The 27,972-nt window shown below is 57.9% G+C and overlaps 1 protein-coding gene across 4 annotated transcripts; it reads right to left on the bottom strand.

Moving 5' to 3' along the window:
- On the bottom strand, positions 1 to 27,874 carry WNT4 (Wnt family member 4). Of its 4 annotated transcripts, none has more exons than XM_070598851.1 (5): positions 27,581 to 27,874; positions 13,120 to 13,355; positions 3,964 to 4,095; positions 3,728 to 3,870; positions 1 to 3,010 (listed from the first exon to the last, which is right to left on the bottom strand). In XM_070598851.1, the coding sequence occupies exons 1-5, from the start codon at positions 27,655 to 27,657 to the stop codon at positions 2,543 to 2,545; spliced, it is 1,056 nt and encodes a 351-aa protein (XP_070454952.1). In that variant the 5' UTR covers positions 27,658 to 27,874; the 3' UTR covers positions 1 to 2,542. The 4 variants fall into 4 exon arrangements, with proteins under 4 accessions (XP_070454952.1, XP_008529727.2, XP_070454920.1 ...); XM_008531505.2 differs by lacking the exon at positions 27,581 to 27,874 and adding an exon at positions 19,107 to 19,192; XM_070598819.1 differs by lacking the exon at positions 27,581 to 27,874 and adding an exon at positions 14,863 to 16,839.
- Positions 27,875 to 27,972: the final 98 nt, after the last annotated feature.

Raw genomic sequence — 27,972 nt, 5'->3', positions numbered from 1 at the left:
TAAAGAAATAATCATTTTATCGTGCATCAGGCTATTTCATGGGGATGTCACAATTGCAAGGAGCCTAGTATAAAAATTGGAGGATGGGGTGGGGGCAGCAGAGAGGGTAGCAGCATCCAGAGCTGGGGCTGATCCAGCCCTAGGCCTCAGAGGACATCACTTTTGCCTTGTGGCAAGACTAGTGGAGAAGGTTTCGGGCAGGACTTGGACCCTCTGGCCAGCTTCCAGAGTGGGTGGACTGTGTCAGGCCTGTGCTGGTTCCTTCTCTATTTGGGACAGTTTGGAGGGGGGTGTGTCCAAGGAAACTCCATTCTCCTTGGCTGTGGATCCCTTGGGGCTTTGGGGTACTGGTAGTGGTAGGGCAGGGCAGAGGTTCCTAGAATCTAGTCTGCTTCCCTGAGGTTCCATCCTTACAGCTCCAGGAGGATCAGCTTTGAGGAGCTCCCTGGCAGGTGAAAGGGTGAAGCCTACCAACAGGCACAGACCGTCTCCATTCTTCCTGGGGCAGTACGCATCCTACCAGCACCCAGCCTAGACCTACTCTTCCGCTGCTTCTGAGGACAGGACCTGGGGTGGAGGAGAGTGGCTCAGCCCTGGCTCTGGAGAGGGAGTGGTCTCCACTGCCTCCTGGTTTGGGTCTGGTCTCTACCAGTGAGGGATAGTATTTTCCCTGGCACTGAGCGGATGGCTGAACAGAGCCCGCCAGAGGAGTGGTAAGCCCAGCTGGGCAGCTGTGGGGACACTCTGTCGGCTCAGCTTTCATCCACATCAGAGCCTTCCTGCCCCAAGATTATCCCCACATTGAAATGTGGCTCTAGCATCTCACTTGGTTTTGGCCTTCTTCTTGGATGGACATTGAGCAGAGAGCTTGCCGGGGGGCCAGGGGTGTTGACCCTTTCTTCCTGAGGGAGCCAACACCAGGAGGCACAAACCACAAGGCCTGGAGGAGAGCTTATACCGGCTGGAGCCCATATTCTGAATCTGGGATTTGAATTCAGATGCTGAACCCTGGAGCCAAAAGCCTAGGGGCTGAGAACTTCCAATGGGAATCCCAGAGCTCAAGACCTTAAACCAGGAGCCTAGAGCCCCACTGTGAGGGCAGCTTGGAGACTGGGCTGACAGCGAGTTCCTCTGGTGGTGGCGAGCCCACCTGAGAAGCACTTGGGTCGGGCCAGGTCTTGTGTGCATGTCCTGCTCACAGAAGTTTGGGCTGGGCTCCTGACGGTTTGGCTGGTGCACAGGGGCAGGCCTGGGCTGCTGCTGCTGCCCCTGGGCGCCTCTTCTTCAGTACCCATGGTACCGGGGGCCAGGGGTGTCTTAGCTGCTGAGACCTCACTTCGTCAGCCTTCTAGCTGTCTACCTCTTCCCTCAGAGCCTGCTCTGCCCTCAGGACCCATGTGAGCTCTAGCTCAGCCTGTAGTCTGTGGCTCTTGCTGCTTCCTGGCCCCTCTTCCTCCAGCGAGGGCCCCCTCCCCAAGACTCAGACCTCCAAAGAGACCTGCAGTTTCTGGGTTTTTGGGCACAGGCATCCAGGAGGAATCTTGACTAGAGGGCTCTTCTGGCTCTGCCTCTGCACCCAGCTTGCTTGGGGCCCCTGCTGAGCACTGCCCTCTCTGCTGTAAAATGGGCACAAGCATCCCAGGACTGTTATGGTCATCCAGTGAGATGGCTCAGTACAGGGCCTAGAACATAGTTTTTGCTGAATACATTTGGTGAATGAGTGAAATAATAGTTGGGAGAGGGCTTTTTTGCACGGCCTTTCCTGCATGTGTGATTTCCATTCCTAGCTTCACAGAGGAGGAGCACCGTGAAGAGGAGACACACGGGGAATCACTGCAGAGGATCGGCAGCCTGTACTCCTGCCTGGAGGACCAGGCAGTGGGGGGTTCCGTCTTTGAGGGGGATGCTGGGCGGGCTGGCTTTGGGGTGGCACTGTAGCCTTCTCTTGCCCTCATCTCACCTGCTCTTCCTGCCTGGAAGGTCTCACAGAGGTTGAACCTCCAGTGGCTCATGGAGGGCTGAAATTGACCCTTTACCCTTGACCTGGTATTTGCCCATTCCCTTTCCAGGGGGCTTCAGAGACAAGGCTACCAGGCTGAAGCTGCCAGGGGTTCGTGTGTATGTGTGGGTGCAACTTCCATCAAGATGGCATCGATTTCCCCTGCCATAGGGCCACTTCTTAGATGGCAGGGTCAGTAGGCATGTGGCTGTAACACTCATTACCCACCTTAAGTCTGCAAGTAGAAAAATGCATACAGATAACAACTGAGTGGTCAGCAGCAGCCACATGTGGACAGCCAGAGGCATGAGCAAGGTCCCTTTGGTCAGTGGCAGCCACGAAGGCCCAGGCTTCAGGGAGGCCTCGGTTGGTGCCCTTGGGGTTGCCTGCCTGGTTTCGGCAATAAATAACATGAGGACCCAAAAACCAAACCAAAACAAAAAATACAACCAGTATCTTTTGGGGTAGGTGGTGGGGGACTGTTTAAATTATCGGCCTTCCCTGGGCCACTAGGTGGTTGCTGGGCACAGGGCGGGGCGGCAGTCACCGGCACGTGTGCAGCTCCACCAGCCGCTGGCACTGCCGGCACTTGACGAAGCAGCACCAGTGGAATTTGCAGCTGCAGCGCTCAGCCAGCTCCACCTGAGCTGTGTGGAAGCCCCGGCCGCAGCATAGCAGCTCGCAGCCATCGATGGCCTTGGACGTCTTGTTGCAGGTGCGGCCCCTCGTGCCCAGCACACCACTGCGCACGTCCTGCTCGCAGAAGTCTGGGCTGGGCTCCAAGTACACCAAGTCCTCGTCCGTGTGCGGCTTGAACTGTGCATTGCGAGGCACCAGCGCCCTGGAGGAGCCCACACGGCGTGGCTCCACCTCGGTGGCGCCATCAAACTTCTCCTTCAGTGCGTGGCCCACCTGGCGGAAGGGCGGCACGGCTCGCCAGCACGTCTTTACCTCGCAGGAGCCCGACACCCCGTGGCACTTGCACTCCACCCGCATGTGTGTCAGGATGGCCTGCAAGGGATGGGAAGGAGAGAGGGGCCATCAGGAGATGTCAGGGGAGGCTAGGGAGGTGTCTAGGGGGCAGACAGCCAGAGCACACCTGGGGGGATGCCGCAGAATTGGAGAAAGATTTACTGTCACGCTTCCTCTGCAGTAAGCTACTCGTGTATGCCATGGTGGGCTGGTAAGCTGTGTTGGGGACAGTTGAAGAAGGTACCATCCCTGTCCTCGAGGCACTCGGAGTTGATGGAGGAGAGACATTTTAAAGGATAGTGTCACATGAAACACTGAGTGACAAATGACATGATGGGGAACATGGCTGCATTGAATCTGCATGGGAACCTTGAAGAGTAGGTATCAAGAAGGCAGATGGTGTCATAGTTAAACACATGATCTTAGTGGTTCAAATCCTAGCTCTGCTACTTATTAGGGGGTTGTGTGTGTGTGACAGAGGGATGGAGACACACACCTCTGTACATATATGTGCATAGGTGGGGGCGTGTTGGGGATGTGTGTGGTGCATCGCGGGCCACCCGTGCTGTTCTGTGACACCTACTCACCTGTCTGCTTCTCCCCCGCTGCCCCGTACCCCACCGGCCGAGAGGAGTTGCCTGGTGCTGGTGAGAGCCTGGGCAAATGTTTTCTGAGCGGCATGTGGGTAGAAGAGTGGGGACTTGGCCGAGCCCACCCCTGCCCTAGTGGTTACAAGGAGGGGACGCGCCTCACTACCTTCCTGCCAGCCTCGTTGTTGTGGAGGTTCATGAGGGCCCGGCTGGACGAGGCCCCCTTGCTTCTCTCCCGTACGTCCACAAACGACTGTGAGAAGGCCACGCCGTAGGCGATGTTGTCCGAGCATCCTGACCACTGGAAGCCTGGGGCGTGGTGGGCATGGGGGCCACGGGTGAGCGAGGGCCATGGCCCGGGCCCCTGCCCTCCCGCTATGCCCTCCTGCCTCCTGCACTTACCCTGTGGGCTGACCCCGTGCACTGTCCGGTCACAGCCACACTTTTCCAGCTCCCCACTGCTGCATGCCCGCGTCACCGCAAAGGCCACACCTGCTGAAGAGATGGCGTACACGAAGGCCGCCTCCCGAGTCCCTGTGGGAGGCAGAGGGAGGGCAGGGCTGGGTCCCAGGGCTCCTCCCCAGCACCCTCCTTTTCGAGGGGAGGGGTATACAGGCCTTCTGGACATGGAGGCGCACGAGAGAGGGAGGCAGGTCAGCCCTTTGGGCCAGGGCACACGTGCTGGTGCTTAGTCCTACCGTACCAATGGCCTTGCCTTCCTGCACACTGGGCACTGCCCTGCGGTCCTCGTGCTGAGCGTGTCATCCTCACGGCACCCCGGGAGCTAAGTCCCATTATCGTCCCCATTTTACAGAGAGACTATTTAGCTTGTCCCAGATCACACAGGACGTGGTTGAGCAGCCCGGCAGCCCAGCTTCGTGGCTCTTAGCTCCGGTGGGATACTGTTCACACAACCTCTCCAGAAGACTGGTGATGTTAGCATCGTTTTGTGGGAGACAAGATGGGGTCGGAGAGGTGAACTGACGTACTGAGACTACAGAGCTATGAAGGAGCAGAGCTGGACTCCCAACCCAGGTCTGGTTCCCTCTCAAACCTGTGTTTCCCCACAGCCCCGGGCCCTGAGGGGTCCCTCCGCCCTGTGGTCCTGCCCCAACCCTTCCTGCTGAGGCACGGCCCATTCCTGAGACCGTCTTGCTTCCTAAACCTTTAAAAAGAGTAAATCGTAATAACATCGGCCCCCACTGTTGACCACCACTGCCGATGAGGGGTGCTACCTGTGGCTGTGAGCGCCATCTGTGCCCATTTCACAGACAGCGCAGCGCAGGTTTGGGCAGGGGAGGGGATCTGGTCCCAGCCACCCAGCCAGGAAGTGACAGAACCAGGGCTCAAGCACAGGTCTGTCCATCTCTGCCGCCTGTTCTTTCCCTTCCGCCCCATGACTGCTCAGTGGTTCTATTTTGGTGCCTGCCCTCGTCCCTTGCCTGAATGGGTGTTTTTATCCTCCTAGGAACTGTGCCTCAGGGGGTGTAGCTGCTGTGAGCCTCTTTCTGGGGATGTGGGTGGTGGGAGGGAGTGTGTTTGTGTGTGTGCCTGTGTGTGTGTATGTGTAGTGCATGTGTGCGTGGCTGGCTGGGTGTGTGACCAGACAGGCCCTGCTCCTCTCCTGGGCCCTGTGAGGGCCTCTGTGTGCCCGTGACTGTCCTTCTGTCTCTTGCTGGAGTGTCTGTGTCCGCAGGAGTGGAGGGGGCAGGCTTTGGCCCCGTGGTTGGCAATTACCTCTGTGACACCCAGGCCTGTGCTCTCGGCCGCCCTGGGGAGCAGTCGCCGTGGTCAGACGGAGACAATCACCTCCTCTGTGCCCGTGTCTGTGGACAGGCAGTAGAGGCTGAGCGCTGGGGCGGGGGGCAGCTCAGGCCTGATGGCTCAGGACGCCCTGTTCTTGGTTCGGCCCTTGACCTGAGGATACTGCCCACCACCCACTCTCCACGGCCCACCCTCTGCCCTGGCCTGGCCATTTGGGGCCAGCATCAGGGGGCTTGGCTGGAGCCACGGGGGCCTGAGATGGAATCCTCTACAAGTTAATCGAGGTTAATAGCAGGATCATGTTGGTTGGTTTTGTGCTGTGGCCGCCCAAAGAGAGACGACTTTAGTTTCTGGTATTTCTGGTATTTCCAGGCCTGAACCAGCACAAATCGTTGCCCCAAAGACCAAGGGGGAAGGGAAAGCAGGAGATAGGGCGGATGGGACCGGTGGGGCAGCCCCAGCTCTTGGCCTGGCAGCGTGCTTCCTCTGCCTCTCTGGGCTCTCAGGCTGTGCCTGGCCCACCCCAAGCTTTGGGCTCCCCTCCTCCCTGAGTGCTAGTGGCCCCAGGGTGCAGAGGTCCCTGTGAGCTTGCTCAGGGAGACCTCTGCCTCATCCGCAAACCAACGTCCATCTGCCAGGACCCCAGGGGCCCCTTGCCCTGGCCTGGGGGACAAGGACGCTATGGTTTTCTCAGCTTGGGAGTGGGCCTGAAGGAAGAGACGCTGAAAGAAAGATAATAGGAACAAGAACTAAAGCTTATAGCACGCTTACTTTGTGCTGCACACTGTCCAAGGACTTTATATAATATATATACTCCTCACAACAACCCTATGGAGTGGAGACTTCTAACCCTTATTTTACAGATGAGGAAACTGAGGCACTCAGTGGTGAGGCAACTCGACCAGTAATACCCAGCCAGCAAGTGGTGGAACCGGAACTTGACCTCAGACAGCCTGGCTCCAGAGCTTCCAACCTTGACGTTATCCTGCCTCACGGAGCCCAGAGCCGCCAGGATACACACATAGTCCATCTCTTCCCCCTGTCCCAGGTGTGAAGCCAAGAAGGGCGTCCTAAATCTCACATGTGGTAGGACAAGTCCAGTTCTGCAAAGGGTTCTTCACTGGGGAATGGTGGGCAGTTGGCCTGTGCCCAGCACATGAGGCCCCAGAAGGCCTGGCGAATGTGGCCAAGCCACCATGTCCCTAAAACCAATGGCAGTGATTTCTCCAGCCTTTTCTAACTGGCTCTGGGTCCCAGCACTTCGACTCCAGTGCTGTGGCTCCTCCTGGCTCTTCCTCTTTGCCTGGGGGCCCAGGCTGAAGCCTTGCTCGCTGGGCATCTGGCAGAGACTGTGGGACATAGAAAAAGGGTAGTGGTGCACCTGCAAATGTAGCAGAGGGGAGTTCCCCAGCGACGTGGTAGATAACTGCTCCCAGGTCAGGGGGGTTGCCTACTCCAGCTGCAGGGAGAAGACTGTCCTGGCTTCGTCCTCCTGGGACAGCAGAGCTGGGCCAGGTAAGGCAGAGCTTGTTCAGATGCCAGCAGCTGCCCTACAACCTTCTGCCTTTTCTATAAAGCCATTTGCTCCATCCCACACCCAACTCCTTTCTTCCTGCTCTTTCTTCTTCTCATAGTGCCTCCTTCCCTGGCTCCACTGGTCTAAATCCTGCGTGTCCTCTGGGTCCCGCCTCAATGCCATCTTTTCCAAAATGCTAAGGCTGCCTGGGGCTGGGAATCCAGAGTTGTCCTGTGCATCCAGAGGGCCTACTATGTGCCAGGGCCTTTCCATATGTCATCTAAGGCTCATGACCACCTTAGCAACCAGCTCTCTCCAGCTCTGCTCTATGGAGTTTGAAAAAGTGAGGCTCAGGGGCTCATCTAGGGTCCCTCAGCCAGTCAGTGGCCACGTAGACATTGGAATCAAGGCCTGTCTGACTCCAGGCCCGTGCTCTTCTTAGCCCATTGCATACAATGTCTCTCCTGATGTTGGAAGGAAGGATGTTTGAGCAGGAAGGAGTGTTTGGAGGGGCATCAGCTGAGGCTGAGTTGGGCTGGAAGGGAAGCCATGGCGTGGTGATCCCCTGGGAACCAGGCGGGTGTCCTGAGGAAAGTGCTGTTCTGAGCAGAACTCCCATGTTTTCAAGGCAGGCCCAGCGGGAGTCCTGGTGGGGGGGGCAAGACAGGCTCTGGTCTCTGAGAAAGACATTGTCCCCCGTCCTCTCCCATCCCTGCCCCTAGCTGGCCTTTCCAGTTTCCTTTGCTCTCTTATCTGCAAAATCTCACCTTTTCTTGAAACCACCTCTGGGAAGCCTCTTTGGATTTAAGAGACAATGTAGGACAGGGAAAGAGTAACGGCTCTGGAGCTGGACATAGCTGTAAGACTTGTAGCAGTGGTGGGACCTTCCTCTCTGGGCCTCATTTTCCCAGCTCTCACATGGGGATAGCAATGCTGCCTGGCAGGCAGACCCTAGCACTTCTCCCGTGTCTCCCTCCCACCCTCACGGACCTCCGGGACTGCGGCGTTCTCGCTGGCCTACCTGCCACAAGCAGTCAGAATCGAGCCGAAAACCATTTTATCTTCTAAGTGTTTTGTGTGTTTGTCTGGCCTCTGCAGCCAGACTGGAACCTCCTGGGGCCCGGCTGTCCCTCATCCTTCTCCTCTGCCCCCTAGGTAGCATGGAACAGGAGCACTGGGCACGGAGCAGACGCTTCACAGCTACTTGGAGCCAGGGGTGGGTATTGGGGAAGAGCCTGGCCACTCAGCCGGGCAGGCCTGAGATCCAGTCCCTGCTCCACCACTTCCTAGAGGTGTGATTTCAGTTCTCTTGTCCAGAGAATGGGGCTGATCATGGTACTGACCTCATCAGGTGGTTATGACAATCTAAGGGGTAAAATACAGGAAGTCCTGCGTGCAGCCGCTGGCACACAGCAGGCGCTCGAGACACAGTGGCCGTTGTACTACAGTCGGCTGATTAATGCCATTTGATTCATTTTCTAGCAAATGTTGGTGGGGCACTGACACTCTGAGGGTCCGTCAGTTGACTACGTCTTGTCATTGGGCTAAAGCTTCCTTAGGGCAGAGGACTCCTCCCTTGCCGCTCCCTCTCCAAACATTTATTGATCGCCTGCTGTGAGCGAGGCCCTATGCTGCACACGAGGGACACCGAGGAAAATGTTTCCTCAAGGAACTCCCACTGGCAGAGCGCCTCTGGGGTGCCCCCTCCCAGACTTCCTGTAACTTATCTGATGGCACCAAAAGACTGGCCCGAGAGGTTGCCCCGAAGGAAGGCCCGGTCTCTCCCTCCCTGGGTCCAACATGATGCCGACATTGAGGACAAAGGGGAGAACACAGGTTTTAGTGAGCCACAGCCCAGGACTGAGAAGCACTCACTTCTTCAATCCAGCCTGATGTTATGGTCAGTGAGGCGTCCTAGACGTTAGACACGGGGGAGTGGAAGGACAGGCCTGGGGTCAGTCTCCGCTTTGCTACGGCCAGTACACCACACTGCCTCCCAGCCATGGCAGCCAGAGCCCAAATGGGCCTCGGGGTTCAGGAAGTCCCCTCTCGGGACAGGGTCACAGAGGCGGATGTGAAGAGGCAGAGGCGACCCCGTGCTATCTACAGAAGAAGGGAGCAGGAGAAGAGGAGTCGGGGTTGCCGCTCTGGCCTCCCATCCTGCTCAGGCTGGCCCACTCGGAGCCAGCATGACCCGCTCCCTGTGACCTTGAACCTTCGCCAGGCTCTACGGCCTCTCCCTCCCACCCTCAGACCCTTTCCTGTCATTCAGCAGGTATTTACCAGTTAACCCCCAGGTGCAGGCTCTGCTCTGCATTGGGATCCAGTAGGGACTAACGCACAGACACTGCCCCAGATGCCAATTTGACCAAATTTAAGCCTAGAGCACGCAGTTTGGCCCTAACTTACATATCGTCCTCAGCAGTCACCATTATTTCCCTGTCCTCAGTAGGCCAGGAGCAGGGTGGCCTCCACTGCTTGGGGGTGGAGGCTATGAGACGTCGGGCAATGCTAGCAGGAAGAGAGCTGCCCCCTCCCTGGGGGTCTCTGTGGGAATCAGCCCTTCAGAGCTGCGTCTCTCTGAATCCTCATGGGAATCCCAGGAGGCTGGTCCTGGGATGGTCCCCACTTTATAGGGAGGAGGAAGCTGAGGCTAGGAGAGGGGAAGGACCTTGCTCAAGATCTCACAGGCAGGAGTTGGCAGGTCCTGGATCTGAGGGTGTCACCACCCTCTGCTTGCTGAGTCTCCTTTCTTATCTGTAAAATGGGAACAATACTACGCACACAGAATTGTCGTGAGGGTGACCTGAAGCAAGACAGCACACAGGATGTCCTCAATAAATGGGGTCTCATTCTCTTCTCCAAGTATGGCCTGGCTCCTGGGGAGGAGCTGTTAGCTACAACCTTTCCATGTCTGAGGTCGTGACCCCAGCCAGGCAGCTCATGAATTGGCACTGGCCAAGCCCCCTAACCCCGAAAGCTGGGGGCTGCGAGAGAGGCCTGCCTGGACCAGCTGCTGCTGCTGCCACCAAAAATGACAGCACCTGCTGATGACAGACGGCTCTTCTCAGGTCTAAGTGCTGCCATGCATCACGTCACTGAACCTCCATGACCGTGTGAGGTAAGCACATGTGCTGGTCTCATTGATTGGTGAGGACGCTGCAGCTCAGCGGGGGAGGTCACTCGCCCAAGGTCGTGCTTGCCCATGCTCTTGGTCCAGCTGCCTCGTCAACCCCGGGCTTTCAGAGAGCAGCGCTGTGCCCTCAGGCCTTGGGATGGACAAGGCTCTTCTCTTGTTCAGTGGAGACAAACTAAGACTTTTCCAAGAGGAAAACGAAAAATAGAAAAGCGAGGAGATGGAAGGAAGGGAAGAGCTCAGATTCCTCCTCCAAACACGATTGACATCTGCCCGGTGTGGCTGGCTTGGTGTGAGCGTATCTTGACCCAGCTCCAAGGGGACGGGACGCTTGACCAGGCCACTCAGACTGTAGTCCGGAGCAGGTTCCAGCCAAGCCTGGTAGGATTCTCAGCATCTCCCAGAACTTGCTGAGCCAGGGCTGGCCCCCTCCTTGGTTCCGGCCGCAAACACAGGTGAGGAAGGCACTTCTCAACGGGGTCCCTCACTGGCTTAAGGCCAGCACTGACCCATGCCTGACCTTCTTTGCCCCTTTGAGTCCTTTCCCTGACTTGCTTTCTGTCATAGGATGACATCCACTGATTGTCTCCTCCAAGTCAGACTCTGCACATGCTGGGAGACAGGTAAATGAGACACCATCCTTGCCTCGGAAGAGTTCAAGTCTTAGGGATGGGGGAGGGGAGTGGTGGAGAGAGATATCACAGTTCAGTCTAGAAGGTGTAATAAAAGCTGTGAACACAAATGGTTTAGACAAAGTGCGTGCGTGTGTATTAAGGGGAGAGAGAGAGAGAAAGGGAGAGAGAGAAATTGATAAGGCAAATGGGTTAAAATGTAAACACTTGGTGAGTCCAGCTAAAGAGTATATGGGAATTCCTCATAGGAAAAACCAAGCCCATAGATATAGAGAACAGACTGGTGGTTGCCAGAGATTGGGGGTGGGGGGATAGGCGAAATGGCTGAAGAGGGTCAAAAGGTACAAACTTCCAGTTACAAAATAAATAAAGCATGAGGATGTAACGTACAGCATGGTGACTATAGTTAATAATACCGTATGGCATATTTAAAGTTGCTAAGAGAGTAGATCTTAAACGTGCTCATCACAAGAAAAAAATTTTGTACTCTGTGTGGTGATGGATGTTAAGTAGACTTCTTGTGGTGACCATTTCATAATATATACAAATATAGAATCATTATGTTGTACACCTGACACTAATATAATGTTGTATGTTAATTATACCTCAGTAAAAAAAAAGAAGAAAGCAAAAGTAGCCAACTGAATAAACCCATCACCTAGAGATGAAAAGAGTATACGGGAATTCATTGTAGCATTTTTGCAACCTTTCTGTGAGTCTGAAATTATATCAGAACCAAAAATTACCAAAAAAGGGGACAACCCCCCAGCATGAACAAACAGCTTCGGAGCCCAGAGGACAAAGCAACCACCTGCTTACGGGGCTGGGAAACTGTGGAGGAGGGAGCTGCTGAGCTGGGGGAGAAAGAGGGTGGGTATTTGGGGCAGAGGAACAAGCAAGTGCAAAGGCATGGGGGTGTGGAAGGGCCTGGCGCGTGAAACCCTGCTGACCTATCCACCAGTCCCTCTAAGACGCCGCACACCTACTGTGTGCAAGGGGCTTCCTGGGCTCAGGGTCTGTTGCTGGAGCCTAGCATCCGGGCCTCACCAAACCAGGCATCCCTGGGCCCTGGGCATTGGCACTATTGTCCCTGGAATGCCTCCGCTCCCAGGCTGCTCACTGGGTCTCTGCTTCTTCTCCGGAGCAGCGATGTTCAGTAATGCCAAGCATGATCCTGCCTTTTTGGCCTCTGCCAACTCCCAGGAGAATGGCTTCCAAATTTCTATCACAGTTGGTTTCCAACAACATCCAAACGGTTTGCCGCAGCCGAGCAGCCGTAGCCGTCCAGGACCACAGGTGCCAAGACAAAGGTTGGCCCAGGCAATGCCTTCCTGCTGCCTGAGCAAGTCAAAGGGCCCTGTCGGCTGCCGGTGGCTCGGGAGTGTCAGTTTCATGCTCAGGAAGTAGAAAGAGGGCAGCAGGTTCAGAGCACTTCCTCGAGGGCAGCGGCTTGACCCAGTGACCTCTCAAGGAGCCTTCCAGTTGCATGGAACGTTCTCTAGGCCTTGGCCCACCTTCCTCTGTCTTAATGCCCTCTCATATTTCTGGTCCGAGCTGTGGGCCTACCTACTCGGGAAAGCTTTCTCTGAGCACCCAGCCTGGCCAGAGGAGGAGTCCACCCTTGTGCACCCAAGGCCCCCATGACCCCTCCATCACAGTACTTTCTCATGGTGGGCAAGAGCAAGACCCTGGAGCTGGATTGCATGGGTTCAAGTTCTGGCTCTGCCACCTTCTAGTTCTGTGACCTTGGGCAAGTTACTTAACCTCTCTGCATGCCTCAGTTTCTTCATTTGCAATGTGGAGGCCTATCTCAAAGGGCCAGATGAGTTAATATTACTTAAAACACTCGAAAAAGTGCCTGGTCCCTAGTTAGTGCTATTGGTGTGTAAAGCCACTACCCCTCCTGAGTGGTGGCTGTCAACTGGACTGGCAGCCCGGGAGGGGAGGAGCTGGCGCTGCGCTTCCCTGTGTCTCAGGCTGGGTGGGCATGGTGACCCTCTCAATGTGGTTCGTCAAAGGTGCAGACAGGTGAGACGGCTTAGCTTGCATACAGGAGGCCCAGTGCTAAGGTGGAAACAGCATGGGGCTGGGGGTCTGGAGTCCCAGCCTGAATTCTGATTCTGCTGTCCACCCTCTGAGGAGCCCTGGCCACTCCATCCTTTTCTCTGCCTGCGCCTCAGTTTCTTCCTCTGTAAAATGGGGGTGGGAGCTCCAGTGTGGAAACACTGCACACTGTTGAGTGCTGCTCAGCACAAAGAACAGCATCCCCTCTGCTGGCCCTCCCACCTCAGACTCGGCCCGCCTGGATCCTGCCCCTCTCCCTGCATTCTTTATGCCCTCGCCTGAGCAGAGTGCTGTTTTCACTTGATAAATGACAGAATAATTTGTCCGGCCACTCACAAGCATTCCCCACCCAAGGAAATGTGGTCTCGCCCGGGATCCCCTGGCCCGGGGCCCACACCCCAGCACCGCTGACTCCCCCAGGGGCCCCCCACGAGCCCCTCCCTCACCTTGCGTCACCACCTTGCCGAAGACGGGCAGGGAGTCGAGCGTGGAGCAGTTCCAGCGCCGGTTCCGGAACTGGTACTGGCACTCCTCGATGGCCAGCTGGGCGCCGCGGCGCACGGAGTCCATCACCTCCAGGTTCCGCTTGCACATCTGCACCTGCCTCTGAATCAGACCCTTGAGCTTCTCGCAGGTCTCCTCCTCGGAGATGCTCCCCACCGATGACAGCTTGGCCAGGTACCTAGGGAGAGGATGGTGGGGGTGGGATGGAGTGCAGGGCCCCTTCCCTCCTCTTTCCACTCCCAGAACGAGCCCATGCCCAGCCCAGGTCTCTGAGAACTGACTTGTCCCTGAGAGGGGTCCTGGTGGTCAACTTCTCTGGATCCAGTGACAGGCACTGTTGCCCGGCTCTTGGGGCTGGAGAGGGGAGTGCTGTCTTGCACAAGAAGGCCTCCACCTCGAGTCTGCTGAAGCAGACAGCACCCTGGGAGAGAAGCTGATAGAGGCCCCATGGGATCCCTCCCTGCCCCGGGTGGCCCCTGCACTAGTGTCTGTGCCTTAATGTTACCCCAGACCTGGCCCCTGACTCAACCCCTTCATGTCGAGGATGCCCTTGAGCTAGGAGGCTGGAGCCACTGTCTGTCCTGGCGTCTCTCTTTCCCCACTCCCAGGCAGGGACCCCAGTGACCTAAGCCCACCTATAAGGTCAAGATCCTCACTGCCAGCCGCATCCCAGGGCCACCAGATGGAAACCAGCATCAGTGCTGCAGCCCTTGCGGGTGGGACAGTGAAGGCAGTGAAGGGCTGGGGACAAGGGATGGTCAGTACACAGGGAGTGGTGGGGGCTGGGGACTTCAAAAACAAAGTGTGCCAGGCTCTCCCCTCAGCCCCTGGAGTTTTTTCAGCCTGAAAATGGGGCACCAATTCTGGCTCACTTCATAGGGTTATAGCGAGGATCACAGTCTAGATGAGGTAATTGATGTCAAGGTGCTCTGGGAGCAGACACACGTGGGGAGAAGGAGCTTTAATGAACCCATTTCAGCGGAGGACGGGAGAGAGCACCACAGTTCATGAACACCTACCGTGTGCCGTGCACAGTGGCGCACACTTCATCCTGTTGCATCCTCACCCCAAATCTATGAAGTGATAATTATCATGCCCATTTTATGGATTCCAAAATGAAGGCTAAGAAGATGATGTGCCCAAGGCCACACAGATAACAAGTGCCAGAGCCGAGCTTCAAAGCCTGTAAACCCTTCCTCCTGCCTGTCCTCCTCCGTGGCAGGTTGAGGGGCCTGGGAAGCCTCGGCCCCGCCTGAGGGTGGGCACTTTGAGCTCTGGGCCAGGAGGCAAGGAGGTCCGGGGCAAGACAAGAATTGCTCGCTGAGGTAGGAACAGAGCCGGAGAAAGGCCCTGTGAGGAAGAAGTGGTCTTCACCGGAAGGAGGTGTGCATTAACTGAGCACCTACTAAGTGCCAGGTAGGTTTCAGAGGGGTGAAATGACCGGCTCAATGTCACCTGGCTTGTGAGGACAGACCTGGATTGGAGCCCAGATCCAGATGACCCCACAACTTGTATTCCAACCACTGTCCTTCAGCCGCCGCCCCCACCCCCGGTGTCCCTGGCCAGGGCCAAGTGCACATAGTAGGCACACAAGTGGCAGCCCGATGGTGGGAGGAGAGCTGAGTGGTGACTCCTCTCCTCCTGCCTCCCTTCCCAGCTGTTCAGAGGGAGATGCATCTGCTCACCTCCCAGGGCAGGGCTGCCGGGGCTGCCTTCCAGGTTCTTGGAGGAGCAGCAGAGTGCGGAGAATCACAAACTTCAGCAACATTCCCTGACAGGTGGTCTGGTTCAGACCCTCATTTTACAGGTGAGCACAGAGAGGGAAAGGGGCCTTCCCACTGCCTCCCAGGAGGGAACTCAGACCCTGGCTCTACCCTCAGCCTCAGCCACACAGATCAGCAGCTCTGAACAAGAGAGCCAGAGTCCTGCTGTTCCTGACTCTACAGTGAACCAGCACCCCCCCCCACCCTGGGGCTTGGCCTGCAAACTGGGTCTGAGGGGGTGCTTTCTAGGGGGGAGGTGAAGAGGCCACTGAATCCTAGAAGGGAAGCTGCACAAGGTTCTCGTCCGAAGAAGGATGGAGGAGGAAGGTCACTGCTCTCTGGGACAGTTTCCCCATCTGTAAGGTGGGGAAGACACCACTGCTCCCAACTCAGTCAGGGGCCTATTGTCAGAGCAAAAGGGATGCTGTGTGTGAAAGATGGCCCGACACGGGGCCGAGGCAACGGGCAGGAACTCCACATCTGTTTGTTGAATGAAGGAGTAAATGCATGAATATTGACCAAATAGAAAAATACACAAAAAATTAAATATGGGAAATGTTTATGACGATGATAAGAAGAGCCGACTGTTATGGAACTTAGTCAGGACTGGGCTACGTACTTCACTGACATTATTGCATTTATCCTCTCAGCAAGCCAACGAACCCCTGTTTTATAGAGGAGGACACTGAGACACAGACAGGTTAAGCAATTTGCCTTGTGCACAAGGTCACACAGCCAGTAAGAGGTGGAGCCAGGACTTGAACCTGGCTTTGCTGGACTTCAAAGCCTTTGGTAGAGACAAAGAGCCGCCTTTTATGCGGCTCAAAGACTAGAATTGACACGAGTGGGCGGAAGCTGCTAGGAGCTGGGTTCGTTCCACCTAAGGATGCTGCCAAGGTACAGATGGTGGGCTGCCTAGTGGTTGCTGAGCTCTCCATCCCCAGAGGTGTGCAAGCAGCAGCTGGATTCTATTAGTCAGGCCTGTGGGTTGGACCAGAGTGATGGTTCTCAAATCTGACTGTGCACAGAAACATTTGTGGGGCTTGGTGAAAGCGCAGGTGGCTGGGCCTCGCTCCAGGTGGGTCTTGGTGGGCATCTGGCCTTTTAACCCATTTCCAGGAGCAGCTGTGAAGCCAGGCTGTGCTGGCCTGGAGAGCACTTTAGGAGAAGCTCTTGAGTAACCACTGGTGATGTTTCCTTCTAAGTCCCAGGGAGATCTGATTCCGGGACCCACTCTCTTCTTCTCTGCTGCATCAGCCGCTGGCTGTGGGGCCTGAGTCTGGCTTTCTTCGTCTAGAAATGGAGATAATGGTTCCTATCCTAGAGGGCTACTGTGAGAAGTTAGCGTGATCTGATGTGGCTGCTGCACCTGGTCTCAGCTGGGCACATTGTAGGTGTGTCCTAACCGCAGGATCTCTCCCTTCCAGGGCAGCAGGAGCGAGTGGGAGGTGGGGGGTCTCTGGCTGAGGCACCCCAATTCCCCCCCCCCCCATTGCTTGCCTCCCGGGGGCCTCCCTGACGTCTCTACCAGGTCCTGCCTAGGGGACGCAGAGACTGGTAGTGTCTGGGCAGGAGCCTGAGCCTCTCAGAGGTGAGACAACGGCAGGAAGATGGCTGAGGGGCAGGGAGAGGGTGCATATGGAAGGGGAGGGGCCCAACCTTGCTCCTCAACCCTGCCTGCATGCCCCTCTGCCTCGGACGATGAGGCAAGGGGTCCTCTGTGGAGCTAGTCCCACCTGGCGCTCTTGGCCTGCAGGGGGCGCCAAGAGCCCAGCTACTGGCCATGGGCCAGGTCCACACTTGGGAGGCCACGGGTGAGGGGACAAGGAGCTGGGCTTCAAGTTGGATCCTTTCCTGCTCAGACCCAGGGCTGGCCTCCTTTAGAAGGGGAGGGGGCCCAATCCCCTCTGTGACATGGGGGAACAGAGCTGGCTTGTCCCCATCTCAGCCTCTGCTCCTTCTGCAGCCGGCCAAGGGCCAGGTCAGGCTGTGCTGGCTCCTGGCTTCTCACGAGGGGAGGTATTCAAGGGCAAGCGTTCTCTGGGCAGGAGGAGCAGGCTGGGGAGGCCTGGCTGAGCCACCAACGCACTGTGTGACCTTGGGCAAGTCCCTGCCCCTGTTGGAGCCTGTCTCCCTGGGTTCAATAAACTAGTGGGTCTGTGTGGCCTTTCCCGCTGTCTTCCTTCTACAAACTGGGATTGCAGAGGGGGTCTAAGCCTCAAAGGCCTCCTGGCCCCATGGCGGGCTGATAGATGGAGCCCCTGCCGTTGCAGGAGGAATGAGATGCACCCGAGGAGCCACCCGCTCCCTCTCCCCCAGGCTCCAAACTCCACGAGGGGAGACGGGCTGCAACGACAGCAGCAGGGACTGAGGGGTGAGCTGCTGGGCTGCCATGCCCGTGAGTCACTGGGACAGCTTCCAGGAAGAAGCCGAGAAACCTCTTCTGCTAAGGAGCGTCCCTGCTCCTACGCTGGCACCAATGCCCACTACCCCCAGCCCCTGCCTTCATCTGGCCCAACAGCTGTCCTCTCCCATGCCACAGGAGGCAGAGCTCCACCCCCGTTCCACTTCCCCCAGGTCCCAGGGTCTTGCCTGGGAAGCGCTGGGTGCCAGAGCTGGAAATGGAGCTGGGAGGGGGGTGGAGGGAGTTAGGACACTAGGCCTCACAGGCTGTTGCTTGCACTACTTGCTTGTCTGGTGTCCAGTTAGGGTGCTAGCCTCATTTTACAGATGAGCAAACCGAGGCCTAGAGAGGTGGAGTAACTCACCCAAAGTCACACAGCTAGCGTGCGGCAAAGTTAGAATGCAAACCCCGCTCTGACTGGGAACTCTCTTTGCCCTGTACCCTGGTGTGGATCTGCTCTGTTTGACAGCTGCAGGAGGCTGATGCCACCCTCGGCGTCACGTCCAGCCTGTGGCCTCCTCAGTGCCCAGCACAGGGAGCAGCACGTAGAAGGTGTGCAGAAATGCTTGCAGCGTGAATGGGGGGCTCTGTCCTGACCGGGTCGCCTCTGCTCACCTCCTGGCAGAGTGCTTAGGTAGGGAAGCAGGGGGTGAGGGGGGAGAATGGGGCTGCCTTTGCCTTTCAGTCTGCTGAGGGCTTGGAGACCCTGAGGGGGTTGGCCCAACTGATCCTGGGGGCCTCAGGAATCCCCTCCTCGCACCCTAAGGTGGCTCAACCTTTCCCCCAGAGACACGCATTCCCCTTGCAGACCTGGAGCTGGGCTGGGCTCCAGTGTCGATTGCACAGCCATTTCTGGGGGAGACAGAGAACCTGGGTGTGATCCGTGTCAGCCGCTGCTGGGCCGGGCTGGCCTGTGGAGGGCCGTAACCATCCCTGCTTCTTTTCCCGTTCTGTCGCATTGCCCCAATTTAAGCTTCTTCCTGCCACTGCTGAGTACAGGCTTCGCAATTTGCCACCTGCTGCCCCGGCCACCCAGGACTCCAGCCACCGCTGTGCCATCGATCATGTTACCCTGCCAGCCCAGGCTGCCCTGCTGCCGCTGCCAGCCAGCTCGTGCCCCGGTCTTGTCCAGGGGCTGCAGGTCCCTCAGGCTCCTCCCAGGAGGCCCTCCCCACGCCCGGCCCGTGCCTGCAGCTCGCAAGGCTGGAGGGCCCTGGCCCTGCCAGGGAGATCAGATCCTCTCAGCCACCTGCTGTTTTCATTAGAAACTAAAATTAGCTGGGCTTGTCCCAAGCTTTTCCAGGTTTGCTTGCTTTTTAAAAAAAATATACAAATTCCTAGAGGAAAATCCGCACCTCTCCGACTCCTCCCCGGTTCTTACTCTGCGCGTCAAGAGGAGAGGAGACGGGAAATAGCTGGAGCGTTTGGGAGGCCAAGCAGATCAGTGTCATGGGTCCTGGCCCCGCGGGTGTCCAGGTGGGGGCTGGGACGCCAGCCCAGGCCTCTCTGTCCCCTCCCTCTGGCCTCCCTGCCTGCCTGGGCCACATTTAGAGCCTCCTCACCAGGGAGGAAGGAGGCCAACGGGTGGGAGGAGGAGCCGGAAGGAAGCGGAGCGCCTGCTGAGGAGTGAGCCGCCTTGGGAGACGCGGGCGGCCAGGGGAGCGTGAGGGGGACCAGACCCCATCCAGGACCGTGTTCCCATGGGGGTGGGCGGCAGCTGGCTCCCCAAGATCCTTATCATGCCCCCTAATTGTTTTCAGACCTTTTAACATTTCTGTACCCATGGTCTTAGGATCCTGCTGTCCTCTGTCCCATGGTGCCCCTGTCCGGAGACTCTCATCCCTCAGCACGGCAGGCAGTGTGGTGCACTGTGCAAGGGAGACAGACTGAGTCAGAATCCCATCCCTGTGTTCCCTGAGGGAAGTTACTGAGCATCTCTGAGTCTCAGTGTCTTCATCTAAAGAATGGAGAGGTTAATAGTTCCCAACTCAGGAGGCTTAAATGAATTAAATGGCCATATGGTGGGCATCTTCCCCTGTTGGCAACGTTAGTATCTTATCATCAACATTGAGACGTTTACCATCATGGGAATCATCTTCACTGCCATCTCAAAGACTCTTCATGCCCCTGAGCTGAACCCCCAAGCTGGACTCTGCTGGACCCCAGACCGGTTCTGCTCGTTTCTCTTCTTTTGCTTGGCTCCGTCAGCTCTCTTAGACCTGGGTTCCCAACCCTTTTTTCAGCTGAGCACACTGCGGGGTGGACCACTCCCATCGGGAGCAGTGGATCACCTCGGCCTCCATCCCAAGTGCAGATTTTTGGTGGAATCTCCAGACGGAGCATGCAGAGTTAGAGCATGTTTTTCTGGCCCATCAGTGATTGTGGCCCATCAGGTGGACCCTCCAAGGACTGGAAGTACAAGAGATGGGATGGAGGGGGGATGGTGCTGTTGGATCAGGAGCTGGGGACCCTGGGGTGGGGGAGAGCAGGGAGGGCGGGTCCAGGACAAGCTCAGGTGTGCCCAGGGGACTTGGGAACCATTTGTGGGACTAGATGACAGGAAGGGAGGGACCTTATGTCCCCTGTCACTTGTGCTTTTCCAGCAATAGTTGCATGTTTTAATATATCCTTATTGCAACCATGTAGGGTTGCCCAGGCAGGCATCACCCCTCCATTCTACAGAGGAGGAAAGTGAGGCTCAGAGAAGCGCATGTTGAAGGCCATGCACCCAGTCAGGGATGGTCAAGATTTGAAAACAGGTCACTCTGTCTCCTAAGCCTGGGCTGGCTGTCAGGCTCCAAAGATGGCCCAGGGTACCGAGGGCATGATGGTTTGGCATCAAAAGACAATGACTTGAGGAAAGGGGCTTCATTCTCCCACTGACTGAGTCTTTCTGGAGCCCTAGGTCGTTTCTGAACTACAACGGATGTGTCTGGGCTTCTTTCCGGAGGGAGGGGTGCTGGGGAGGGAGCTGTCTCAGTGGTTCTGTGGCTGCCTGAACTGTGTCTGGGCCTGTGGTCTCTGCAGCTTCGGGGGCCAGGGAAAGAGTTGCTGCCACTGGCCTGACACCCCTGGAGGGGAAGCTAGGGAGCAGCAGCTGGCCTTGGAGACACTCCCAGTGGTTGTGGGGTGGTGGGTGTTGCCTCCACTCTGCCTTTGCCCCAGCTTTAGCATAGCGCTAGAGTTCTCAATGCGTGGGTCCAGTTCACTTCGTCTCAAGCGCATTTTCTCAGTTGGGGGAAAATGATGGCCTCTGGGCCCCAAGCCCTGACTCCTATACCTTAGAGCACTATTCCCCTCCTGGCTCCTGGGATCCCTATCTCCCTTTGCTCCCATCCTCAGAAACCTCAGCACCCCCATATTCTGTCTCTTGGCTCCCTAGTTTCTATTATGCCCAGTGCCCTGGTGCCCAGCTCCCCACATTTCATTCCTGAGGGCTCTGTGTCCCCTACTTCCTGTTTGGGAGCCCCCCCCCCCCCACTTCCCATCTCACAGTATTTGTTCCCAGTAGAGTTGCTCGCTGACTCGGGGCCAGGAATTAGCCACTCAGACCTGAGCCTGGAGGGCCTCAGAGCTGTGCCATGAGGTAGGAATTTCCCTTCTCTCCCTGGGGCAGGTGTGGTTGAGGGGTGAGTGGGTGTCGGATTTAGGGCACTTCCTGATCTTGCCTTGCCCCCAAGTTTGCCATCAGAGAGCTTCTCCCTTGAGGAGACTCACCCAGCCTTTGTCCCCAGAGTGCCTTCCTTGTCCTGGTGGCCACTGAACCGTTGTACTGTCATCCCCAGCTCAGCTGGGGGAGCCCCGGGCTGGGGAGCGGGAGGGACAGGGGAACCCAGCTGAGCTGTCCAGGGCCAGTGCTGGCTTCCTGAGTGAGGCTCATGCTCTGGCACCTCTGGGTTTCCAGTGAGTTCCTCGGCCTTGGTGGATCCCATCTGAAGGCCTAATCCTGGGAGAGCCTGTGGCCAAACCTGCACCCGCACCCCAGCAGGGCAGATGGGAAAACCTTGGTTCCTTCCTCGCTCCCCCTGCTCATCACCTCCAGCAGAGAATGACTGGCTCAGGGTATGGAGCTGCAGGTCTGCTTTCATCTGTGGCAGGGGCAGTTCTGAGAGGACAGTCGGCAGACCTGGGATGGAGTTCTGGCTCTACCACCAATATGCTGGGTGACCCCCAAGTGCCTCTCACAGTGCCTGATGGAGTAGGTCTTGACAAGTCAGCGTTTGACATGATTGAACAGGGAGGGGGTTGAGCTGATCATCCCTGAGAGCCCCTCTAACCGTGAGGTCTGTGAGTCAGTCCTGGATGCCTGGGGGCCAGGACAGCTGGGCACCCCTGACTCAAGAGGAATACCCTGCTGTCTCCAGCTCTTGGGGCAGCGTTCCTGGGACCCAATCCTGCTATGATAGGACTTGTGTGTGAACAGAGTGAGAAATAGGGTCTGAAAGGACCATTCAGAGTCACAGCAGGAAAAAGGCCCCTCTGGTCTCATCAGCAATTTCCTGCTGCTTCTGAGGGGCCTCTCCAAAGCTCCCCCGTGAGCTGCGAGCTCTTGGGAGGTTCCTTCCCTGCTGGGACGGGAGCCCCCCCTTCCACCACCTCCCACCCCCTGCCTTCTCGGACCAGGTCCCCTCCACCGCGGGGGTTCTGACTTGGCTGGGGAACTTGTAAAACATAGTTTGGTTTCAAGTTTGCCAGGAGATGGGGGAGGTGGGGAGGGGTTTGGATGGGGAAAGGGGGAGCTGGTGGGGTCACGGCAGGGAGCGAGCCTTCTCGCGGGTTTGGCCGAATCACAGAAGATGCAGTTCAGGACTCAGAGATAAAACCTGGCAACTCCTGTGGAAATCTGGACAGCAACCACGGGGTCACAGCTCCACCTCCCAGCTGAGTTTGCCGAGTGAAAGCGGCGGCTCTTGCAAGCTCCTTTGGAGTGGGGGTGACTGGAAGGGCCGATGGCGGGCAGCCGTCACCCCCGTCAGCGGCTCCCTGGCTAACTCTGTGCCCGGTTGGCTCAGGCCATGCCCTTCTTTCCAGAGGGAGGAGCAAGGAGAGGAGGCTTGGTGCAAATGCTCAGCTTTCCAAATGCACCCACAGGGCCCAAGTTGGGCGAGTTTCAACAGGTTTGGGGAGCACTGTCTTGTCAGATGCTTGCTGAGTTGCTCAATTGCTAATCCAGGGTTGGGGAAGAAAGTCAAACCATAACAGACAGCTGGGTCGTGACTGCCGCCTGAACAAACCCCTCGGGCAGAGCCTGGTCCTGGGGCCCTGCAGTGGAGGCAGAGGGGGAGAAGGCGCTCAGCCTGGCTCTGCGGGGTCTGCCCAAGCCAGGAGCTGAGGCAGAGCAGCGCATCTGCTGGGTGACGGCCACATGTCCTGACACCTTTGGAACATCTTAGCATCCCCTGAGACTCAGGGCAGTAGAGCGGAGCCTCCCTTCGACTCCAGGTCTTTGAAGATAGGGCACCATTTGACAGCAGCTTAAAACCCTCTGGAATGAACCAGCCCTTCCCTCTTCATCCATCAAATATCAAGAGAGGACCTGCTACATGTCAGACATGTGCCAGGCCCCACGAGGAGGCTGAGAGGTGTCTGTGCCATAGCCTGGGCCTCCAGATGTTTATAACCTGTGGAGGTGAGAAGCCACACGACTGGGCTACAGTTATACATAGTATGAAACAGTTTCATGGGCGGGGATAAAAGCCACGAGATCTGGACACGTGGGAGCGAGTCAAGTTCCAATCCTGCTTCTGATGTGCAGAATGTCCTTGGGGAAGTCACTGCGCCTCTGGGCCTCTGAAGTGGGGCTGAAAAGAATACAGACTCGCTCCTCTGAAAGTGGGAGGGGAGAAGTTACGTGGTTCTAATAGGGTCAAAGGTGTGGAAGTGCTGTGTAAACCGCTGATTCTCAACCACAGGTGATTTTGCCCCCTGGGGACATTTAGGAATGTCTGGAGACATTTTTGGTTGTCACTTGGGGGGGGGGTGCTACTGTCATCTAGTGGGTAGAGACCAGGGATGCTGCTAAACATCCTATAGTGCACAGGACAGTCCCTAAATGTCGATGCTGTGATGTGAGGAGTCCCAAGGTGGCAGGTGTGTTAGTGACTGCGATTCAGTGCCCAGAGCCATGGCAGGAGCTATGAGGGGACTGGTTTTTACTATGTAGAAGGGAGGGAGGGATCCTTTTTATCTGGGGACTAGGGGGACACTTCCTAGGGGAGATAGGCCACGCCTTTACTTGTGGAGCTGGCACTGTACACCTGGCCCGGCTCTGCCCACATCTGGCCCAATGAGTTGTGTCCAGACTCCAGGCCTCAATCTGCCCATGGCCAAGGGCCTTGCACACCCCTGCTAGGCGAGTAGACACACGGGAGCTTGGCCCGGAGATGCACACTTGTGGGGAGTCAGACCCAGTGAAGAGCGCGATGCCTTCCCCGGAGGCACAGATGCTCCCAGAACAACTCCCCTGGCCCGCAGGATTTGCCCATGAGCCAGGCTGTGCCTCGCTGGCTCTGTGAGGCTCTCGTGGGGGCCCTGGTTGAAGAGCAGGGTGGCATCAGCCTAGGATCCTACCTGTGTGACCTGTGTAAGATCACAGGGTAAACAGTGCTGGGGAGCAGCAGCCCGAAGGCCCGTTCTCTCCATCCTTCCTGTAAACACGGACCTGACTCCCCCATCTCACTGAGAGCCGCCCTTGGCTTCCAGCAGCAGTCATGGTTACCATTTCCACCAGTGTGCCTGGCACTCAGCATGCTACATGCATGGGCTCACTCTTACTTCACAACCCCCCAAGGGAGGGTACCATTTTACAGATGAGGAACTTGAGGCTCAGAGAAGTTAAGAAAGCTGTCCAAGGTCACTCAGCTGTCTAGCGGCAGACCTAGGTTGGAACTGTGGGCTGTCTGTCCCAGAGACCCAGTTCTTAGCCACTCCACGGGACTATGAGCGTGGCATGGGCTCGCCTAGTGGGCCTCTGCTGGGGCCCCAGCACAGTGTGTGGCTGCCTTTCTTCAGGAAATCCACAACGATGAACATTAGCTTCTCTGTTCCCTAACTCTTCCCAGTGCTTCCATTTGGGGTTCAGAGCAATCTGCTGAGGACTGTGGCCCAGAGGGCGGACGAGGCCCCCGCAAGGCCACCCAGCATGTGAGGCAGAGCTGGGATTGAGACTCTGGTCTCCCAACTCCCAGCACAGCCCCAGTGCCCGGGGCGGGGGACATTCAGAGACATTTCTGAGCCCAAGTCTGCGGCAGAGTCCAGGCCTTCCACTGACGGACCGTTCATCCATCCATCTCTCCCTCAGTGCTGGGAGGTGCCACAAGCTGTCAGCTCGCTCCGGGTGCCAGACACAAGTCTCATCAACAGCTTCCAGCTTCTCTGGGCTTGCCCAGGCCTCAGGCTGCGGCGCCCTCCCAGCTCCAGGCTCCATGCTGCCCAACAGCTGCACCCAGCAGGACACCTGGCCTCCCCGCCGGGCCACCCGCCCTTCTGAGACAACAGACAGCACCGGCTCTTGCAACCGGTCAGCCAACCGGCCCTGGACAGAAGCCTGACTCCAGGTACCAGAAGGGGAGTGGACACGCAGGCCTTGCTCCTCTGAGAGCACTGCCAGCCAGCCCCTTGGGGCCAGACCTCCAGCGTGGCTCACATTTAAAAAGACAGCGCCAGCCACTGTGCCTGGGCAGACATCTGCCTGCCCGAAGCTTTTCCTTCTAGAGGCAGCTTTTGGTTCAGGGGCTTCTGCCATTTACCAGCTAGGTTACTTGGGGCCATTACCTCTGTGATCCCCGATCGTCTCATCTGTGAAGTGGGATTCAGATGTCATCAGGATTTAGATAGTACAGTGGGAGCCATTATAATCATCCCCACTATTGTCATGATTCTGCAGCCTCCAGGCCGAGTCCCCCGCCACTGTGACTGCTCCAGCTCACACTTAATTCTTTCCTCCGGCAGCAGCAGCAGGTACACCGTCCCACCCATCTGTGGGTTTGCTTTTCTCTTGTCATTCTACCTAGACCCCAAGCTCCTCGGACGCCAGGCTGTAACACCTATTTCCCCCAGAGCTGGCCCCATCCCTGGCCCCGGGGATGGAGGTTGATCAATACAAGGCAATTGACCCAGTCTTAGAAAGTGCCCGGAGACCTCTTCTCCGTCACAGCGTCTCTGGGTTTTGGTGAGATCCTGGGAAGTCCCTGTTCCTCCTGCCTGGGACTGAGCAGAGAGACCCTTGGCATGAAGCCCAGGGTGGAGCAGGAGTGCGCTGGGTCATCCGGAGACCTGCTTCGTGGAACCTGAACCATCCCTGTTGCAGAGAACAGGTTTGCCAACCTCTCCTCTCCCTCCAGGCTGCCCCTCCTCACCCCACCCCACAACGGCACAGGCTGGAGAACTGAGCTGTTGGAATTCCCCACGGTTGGCGTGACCCAAAGCTGGGGCTGCCTCCCTGGCTGGGGTTTCGGGCTTGGATGTGGCTAAAGGTGGGTGGTGACACACCTGGGCCACACTGGCTCAACGTTGGGATGGTTTCAGGGAAGGGGGTATGTCACTGCCTGGGATTTGGTGCACCTGGGGCCTCAGTTTCCTCATCTGTAAAATGAGTGAAACACTAGATGCTCTTGAAGGACCTTCCACTGTGGACGTCACCCTTTTGCTTGAAGGCCTGGGTCAGACCCTTGACCTGCCTCTTCTTGCTCTGCCTTTCTGTAGCCCGCGGCGCCGACTGCGTCAGACCAAGTTCTTTCTCTTCCCGATGCTTACGTTCACTTTGGAGACCCCAGCTCTGAACCCATGCTTTCAAGAGTCAGCTCCAGGGACCCCAAACTCCCCCAAGTCCAAGTCAGCACCCCTCCTTGCCTTTGCCACCCAGGCCCTACTCAGAGGCATGGCCTGCAGGAGGCTGATGGCGGTGCCCTGGTTTCTGTACACTTTGCCACTGCCCCTGAAGTGTTAATCAAATTAAGTCTCCAAGAAAAACAAAAGCTCCACAGCCACTTCAGGCTGCCTTGGAGTCGCTCGCTCTCGGAACAGCTGGGAGAATTCCACATCACCTCCGTCCCCCAAGCCCTGGGTGGCTCTGACCCCAACGAACACACTCCTTCCAGCCTGCAGGGCCCCGGCCGTCCGCAATGACCTCATAGCAACAGCCATTGGACACTCGGGGCAATTTCATGGGAGATATTTGTTCTTCGGTCTTGATGCAGAGAGAATTTTTTCCTCTCCCGCGGTCTCCATGGAAACCCCGGCTACACCGTCAGCTACCCCCCTTTTCACCTCATGCTTTTCAGATCAATATTGGAGCTTGGCTCCCCACTGGCTGCCCACAGCGGATGGGGGCAGAGCTCTGGGCAGAAGGAATTGGGGCCAGGGTTAAGCCTGGGGCCCGGGGAACGGTACCGGAGGGGAACGAAGAAAGAGTCCAGGGTCCTCTTGCTTCACTGTTCACCCACTCGCTGAAGCTCATCCCTTTAGAATTGCCCCCAGCGAACCTTCTGTCCCTTTGCAGGGAGTGCCCAGACCCAGGCCCAGTCAAGGAGAAACAGACAGGTCAGCGGTGGTCACCACCCCTCCCTCCTTAGGTGGGACACGGGGAGGTAGGGGCTGTTGTCCTCCTTAAGGGCTGGATGGAGTTTCTTCCTGCCCCAGGAAGAACCAAGGCCAGCCAGCGCCAGCCTCGGGCTCTCGGAGGCCCCGTGTTCTGGTCCCTTCCCTCCTTCTATCCCTGGCTCCCGCCCCCCAAGCAGAAACAGGTCCCTGCACGCCTCCAACCCAGCCCGCAGCGCGGCGCAGCTCCGCACGGGGAACTCGCTCCTGGACTTCTGAGGATTAACCTGCTATTATGACCCAGAGTCCTCCCCCGTCATGGGCTTCCTCGGTGACCTGTCAGCCCTGCCTGGGCTGCGCCCCGCGCCCGGCACCGCACCCCAGCCGCCGCCCCGCGCTCGCACCCCTTGCGCTCCCGGGCGCCCCAGGCCGCCTATGGGTGCAGACGCCGCCGCCACCCCTGCAGCCTCCAGGCTGGGAGCCGGACCCGGGCAGGAGGGGTGTCCAGAGGGAGGCCCGGGCAGTGGCGGCGGCAGCGGAGAGAGCGAGCGAGCCTCGCGTCCCGCGGCCGAGACACCTGCCGGGCGCCCCCGCGCTCGCTGCCCCGCGCCGCCTGGCACCGGCCGCTGCCCCCGGGGCCTGCCCCACCCTGCCCCGCCCGGCCCCCGCCCGGCCCAGCCGGGTCCCGGCCCGACTTACAGCCAGTTGCTCGCGGCGGCCGAGAAGACGGCGAAGACGAGGAGGCGCAGAGAACGCAGGCACGAGCGGGGGCTCATGGTGCTGCCGCGGGCGCCCGGCTCCGGGCAGCGGCGGCGGCCGCGGGGGGCCTCCCGTCGGGGCGGCAGGTGGGCGCCCCGCGGGCGGGCTGGGGCGCGGCGCCGGGCGCGGGCCGGGGCGCGCGCGGCGGGGCTCTGCCTCCGTGCCTGCCGGCAGCCCTGCCCGCTGCTGCGCCCGCTGCCCGGCGCGGACCAGACTGTCAGCGCCGCCCCAGAGCCGGGATGCAGCGGCGGCGGCGGCGGAGGCGGGCGGGCGGGCGGCCGGGGGGGCGGGCCGGGGGCGGGCCGAGGATGGGGTTACCTGGGCGGGCCCAG

The sequence above is a fragment of the Equus przewalskii genome, chromosome 2, assembly GCF_037783145.1.
Source record: "Equus przewalskii isolate Varuska chromosome 2, EquPr2, whole genome shotgun sequence".
Lineage (NCBI taxonomy): Eukaryota > Metazoa > Chordata > Mammalia > Perissodactyla > Equidae > Equus > Equus przewalskii.
This window is presented reverse-complemented; position numbering and strand designations above follow the sequence as displayed.